The 5,962-nt window shown below is 29.4% G+C and overlaps 1 protein-coding gene across 1 annotated transcript; it reads right to left on the bottom strand.

The window, feature by feature from the left end:
- Positions 1-1,215: 1,215 nt before the first annotated feature.
- LOC108463018 (B2 protein-like) lies at positions 1,216-3,123 on the bottom strand. Its single transcript, XM_017762956.2, has 5 exons — positions 2,238-3,123; positions 1,962-2,062; positions 1,792-1,875; positions 1,594-1,704; positions 1,216-1,498 (listed from the first exon to the last, which is right to left on the bottom strand). The coding sequence occupies exons 1-5, from the start codon at positions 2,839-2,841 to the stop codon at positions 1,457-1,459; spliced, it is 942 nt and encodes a 313-aa protein (XP_017618445.1). The 5' UTR covers positions 2,842-3,123; the 3' UTR covers positions 1,216-1,456.
- Between the last annotated feature and the right edge of the window lie 2,839 nt (positions 3,124-5,962).

Genomic DNA, 5,962 nt, shown 5'->3' with positions numbered 1-5,962 from the left:
AAACATTGGAATCTAATATATTTTAATTTTATTTTTACATCTTAATTATTGATCATATATCAGATACTAATTAATGTCATATTAATTTCAAAGATTTATCTGCATTATTTTAAGGCCATACCAGATATTTCATGGTTTTTATATTATGTTTTAATGCATATCATATTTTACATATATAATTTGTTATCGTGGTTTTATTTCTAAAATGTATATGTAATTTTTAATATAAATTTTGCATATTCATAAATTTGTGTAATATTTAATTATTTTGTGTATTTATGTTTTAATTATGTTGTGTCATATTTTTATATCATATTTTATCTTAATTATACAAGATTGATTTTATATTAATTTAATAAAATTATTAAATTAATCATTTTTTAGAAAGGCAACATAAACTTCAAATATAAATTGTAAATCATAATATGAAAATAAAATAAAATTAATAATTAAAATCCTAAGAAAAGACGATGTTAATGCAAATTTTAATTTCTGGACTTGATAAATAAGTCTACATTGGCTCTTAAACCCTTTTTAATCTATTTTAACCCTAAAACTTAAAAATTATTATTCATTTAAACTTATCCTCTATTATCGAAAAAAAAAAAGGAGGATCATGTAATTTTTGGCTCAAGTAAGTTCACATTAACTAAGTTCACTTTGGTATCTATATTTCTTTTGCCCATTTTGAACTTGGCAATTAAACAATTTTTTTGATCTTTGAATTTGAAAAATCTAACAATTCGATAGAATTGCACTTTGAGATTGTGTCACATTATCACTTAAAAAAATTATATAATAATATGATACAATCTCAAAATATTATATTCAATATTTTAATAATTGAACCGATGATTGAATAAGTTTTGACCACCAATTCTTAATTAAAATTCAATCGTTTCAATTATCGGACCAACAATAATTAAAAATCTAATTATACTTTTTAATTATTATTTTAGATTTTATGAATTTTTAATTATTATTAATTTAATAATCAAACCGATCGAACTAATTGAATCGAAAACTGTCGAACCAAGTGAACTAGTTAAATCAAAAATTGATGGTCTAACTTGTTCAACCATGAGTCTAATTATTAAAGTATTAAATATCCATGTGGATTAAAAAAAAAATTTAAAGATCAATGTGTACCTAGTTGCGAACAGCCAAAAGTTACACTAATATCCCTATATAAGAACAGCATAAATAAGTTGGGAGTTTATTATTAGTTTTAAGTACACTATTATTTATGTATAAGACAAACTGTATAACAAATAAAGGGCAGCCATAGCAATCCTGTGAGCAAAAAGGTTTACAACTCGCAGGTAATGGATCCCTGCATTCAGTTCACCCCATATATAACGTCTTAAAACTCCCAAGTATGCTCTCTATATTCTCTCTACTTATTCTTCCCTTCCTTTATCTTTGTGTATTTGTATGTCCTTTGTAGTTTGTTTGCTTAAGGATCTTGTTCAGCAAATATATCCAATAGGGAGAGTGCCTGAAAATTTTAACCACACAAAATAAGATTAGAACCAACAAGGCTAGGGAGGAAAAGAAAATATCGATGTTCTGTCATTGTGAGAGAGATTTTACCTCCGGCACGTTGAGTTCAAGGCGGAACTTGGGACCATCGTAGTGGTGGAGAATTGGCCTAAAGGAGTCCTCCTCAAGTGGCTCACAGATTTTCCTTGTTAACACCCGAACCTGCATAGGAACAAACATTAGTATTGATTTTTTAAGCAAGATTATATTTCTATGGAATGACTAAGAAATAATGGGCGGACAAAATACCTGAGCAGGGAAGCGGGACTCGCCAGGGCATTTCTTGTCCTCCCAAGCTGTTGGATCGATGTTTGTTCCTCCAAAGCTTGCAGCCTAATTACAAAATCATTAAAGCATTTAAGACCCTTGTACACTCAAATGCCAGAAAATTACGAGAAAAAAAAAAACGAGATACTAACCTCAAATATTCCATGGAGCTGGTGGGTGGAGTAATTGTAGAGGAAAAGAGGCAGACCCGGAGTTATGGCCCGGACTGAATCTCGGTAACGTGGAGGCAAACCTACAAATTTATGCAGACCAACCATTTAGGAGCATGAACTGAATATCACATCAAATAACCTAATTCTTTGTTTCATTAATCTAATTGATTTACTTTCCCTTTCTAGTGCAAGTACCAAATCTAACATCGGCCTCAGAAATGAAAAAGGAAATTAAACCCAGACTTGTATACATACCAAAGAGCTGTCTCTTGAGATTCTCTTGCATGGTATCGTTGTTGCAAACAAAGATGTAGCCTCCAACAGTTTCGTTCCTAGGCAAAGCCTCGGACGGTGGCAGTGTCTTGAACCTCTTGTCAGCAGCACTCCCCCCATCTTTAGTTTCGTTGTTGTTATTGTCGCTGTTATTGTTCTTCTTCTTGTTACTATTCTTCTTCCCGCTTTTGCTACCATGATCATCCTCTCCTCTATTCTTATTCCCCTTCAAATTAACATTGAAATTATTGTTATTCGCCGGCTTCGAATAAACCCCTTTGTTGAATCCTCCGTTGATTCCGGTATTCTTCGGAGCGATGGGGCCGAACCCTATGTTGTTGGTGGTGGCTCCAATTTTCCATCCATCATTGTTGAAAGAATTGAAATCAGAGACTTTGGGCTTCAAGTTGTTAACAGAATTAACTTCACCACCGACTCTGATATCAAAATTCCTCCTTTCATCAGGCCTTTTAGAGACATAACTGTTGCTCCATATGGAATCGTTGAGCGAAAGATTAGCCAAATTGGAATTTTGGATCCTAAGTTGATCACTGAAATGCCAAAATGATTGCTGGTTGTTCTCCATAGCCAACTCCAATTCCCTTCCAAAACCTTAAAAATAGAGATCTGGGTATGAAAGATGACTTAATTTTACTCCCTGAGCAGTAAAAATATGCAAGTTATGGTATGAGATGATCAAAACAAGAAAGATGCAAAAGCAGAGCAAGAGAAAGCAAAAGAAAAAGAGAAGTAAAATAAAGAGAGAAAAGATTTGGTAAAGAGGTGAGTGTTAAATAAGGGAGAAATGGGTAATTTCGTAGAAAGTGAGTGAATTTGGGAGACTCTTAACACTAGGCAGGTAGAATAAAGATTGCGTGTCATTGTGGAAAGTGAAAATATATATTACCAGAACTAAAAAAAATAAAAAAAATCTTAAATTTATCTCAAATACCAAACTTTTTCCTCTAAAATCCTCGATTTTGATTAGATTTAATTTCCAAATTATAACCACTAAATTATCTTAAAATAATAATTCTCATTTGGTTTTTAAAAAAGTAAGATGAAAATGATGTTGGCTTCTAATACGAGAGTGATGAGGGCAGAAAACGCGGTTTGGAGTGGCAGAGGGGGAAGGCCCTTCTAGATGCTGCCCTTTTTCATTTTAATAATTAATATTGTGTGAGATTTGTCTTTACTTAGGTGTTAAGCCTTAAAAAAAGGCAAGTTTGTGTGACAGACAGATGCTTCACTTATAGTACTGTTTGGTTCGTGAAGTTCTTTTCTTCTCTTTTTTTTCTCCTTAAAGAGGGGAACTCACACGTGTTTGATTTATGAGATAAAACGGAGATGGAAACTTTGCACTTTCTGAATTTGCAGCTGTGTAGTTTAGTACTGTTTTGTAAAAATATTATTGATAAATATTTTAAAAATTTAATTTAAAATTTAAGTATTTAATATTTTTGTCAAAAATATTTTTAAAAATAAAATATTTATTTTAAATATGGTATTATAAAGTAACTAATAAATATTTAAATAATGTTTAAATTAATTAATATTATAAAAATTTAATAAGAATATAGAAAATAATTTATTATAATTTATTTAATAGTTTAATATATGAAAAATAAATTTTAAATATTTTTAAACAATTAATCGAGAAAGAAAATATCATCTGTTGGAGGGTGAAAACGTAATTAAGCTTCAAAAATATTTTTAAGGGAGAAAAGTTAAATATTTTAACTTCTCCATTCAGGGAAAAGTGCTTTTGAAAAACTAAAAATTTCCTTCAAAAGTTGCTTATTTAGCATTTCTTTTACTTTAAAAGTGCTTCTAAAAAACATTACTAAACACAGCCTTAGCCGGTAGTAATCTTTTCGTGAGTGCTTTTTAAAAAAAAAAAAGATTGTTCATAAAATATGTTATATTTTTAAAAGAGGAGATTAAACCATGGATGAGATGAACAATCATCATATCACACCTCATAATTAATTAATGTATATGAGTTAATTGTCTTAAACACCTTTAAATTATGATCTTTATTTTAAATTGGTTCTCAAATTTTAAAATATTTTAATTCCATCTTCTAACTATCAATGTTATCAATAAGGTTATTCTATTATTAAAATCGTTAATTTAACCATTAAAAAGATGTCAAATCTTATACAATATAATCTAAATTAAAAAATTAAAGAAAAATGAATATTGTGAAAATTGATGTTATAAATATCTTATTTTGAAGTTTTCAAAACTTTTACAAAAACTATCGTCCACTTTCTTTCTTTCGGTTTTACTTTATTTGATGGTTAAATTAACAATCTCAATAATAAAGACCTAATTGGTATAACATCGATAGTTTAAAGATATAATTAGAACGTTTTAAAGTTTAGGGACCAATTTAGAGTGAGGGTCATAGTTTAGAGATGTTTAGTGCAATTAGCTCTGTCTCTATATATATATCTAGGAAAATAATTTCCTGTAAAAATATTTTTTAAAAATTATTTAATAATGAATATAGGTGAAATGATAAATAAATAAAAAAACTCGTATATTAAGCTTATTAAACACATGTTCGTTTGTTGGATGTATAGTTTTAGTTATTTATTTTAAAATTATATAAAAATCATCATAATAATATTAGTTATCATTTAAAAGAATGTATATTTTAAGTTACAAGTAAATAAAGATGCAAGTTTATATAAGAAAAAGTTTAAAATGTCACAAGCAATGTACTTAATCTTGTATCAATGGACGTACTGAACTTTTTTTTTTTTTTGCCCAACTGTCATCGTATTGACTAAGATAAACATATTTTGAATTTGTTAGGCAAAATCAGTTTAATGAGACCAATTTCCATATGAAAAGTATCAATTTTCTTGTGAGTTAGGTTAAAAAGAAGAGGGAAAATGATTTTGTAATAATAACCTTATGATAGACACAAAGACCTATAACACTTCTCGCCTGACCCAACCGTCGGATTCGAGATATAAGATGTTATGACAGTTATCGAAATAATTACAAGCATTTAACACTCAAATTAAAACATAAATCATAGAAGATAACCATTTTATCTCATAATCATATTATATGACCTTTCTTGGGTTTTATTCGAGCCTATATATGCTTTAGAATTAACCCAGAATCGAACAATGACCAATTTGCAACATTTTCAAAATTTCAAAACAATGCCGCGATGTGAGGGGGTTCCTCGTTGCGACATGACATACTGACTTGCCTCGTTGTGACGACAAGGGTTCCTTGCCACATCGTGTCTTGAAATTCAATATTGAAAATCTGATTTGAAAACGATTTTCTTGTATAGCGAAAAATAAAAATTTTGAAAATTAACCCGGTTTGTGATATTTATAGCAATAAACCTTAGACCAAAATCATACATGTGTTTTCGGATAGACTCCTTGTAGTTCCCGAATTTCAACCAAACGATCTTCTCCGCTATTCTTGTACCACGAATTGCTTCAAGTGTGGGCTTGATCAAACCGAATCAAACACAGAAACTAGAAATAGTTTTCTTTTCTTTTAGGGGTGAAAACGAAAATTCTCTTCTCAAATAGAAACTGACAGAATCATTATTCTGAAAAATATATTTAATTTTTAAAGAATAAAAATCTCTCTATTTTTAGGTAGAATAGCTATCTGAAAGTTATGTTAATAGTCCTACCGGTGTCATCTATTTACAGAGAAAGAAGTTG

This window comes from Gossypium arboreum, chromosome 8 (genome assembly GCF_025698485.1).
Source record: "Gossypium arboreum isolate Shixiya-1 chromosome 8, ASM2569848v2, whole genome shotgun sequence".
NCBI lineage: Eukaryota > Viridiplantae > Streptophyta > Magnoliopsida > Malvales > Malvaceae > Gossypium > Gossypium arboreum.
The sequence above is the reverse complement of the archived record's forward strand: the minus strand, read 5'-3'. Positions and strand labels throughout refer to the sequence as shown.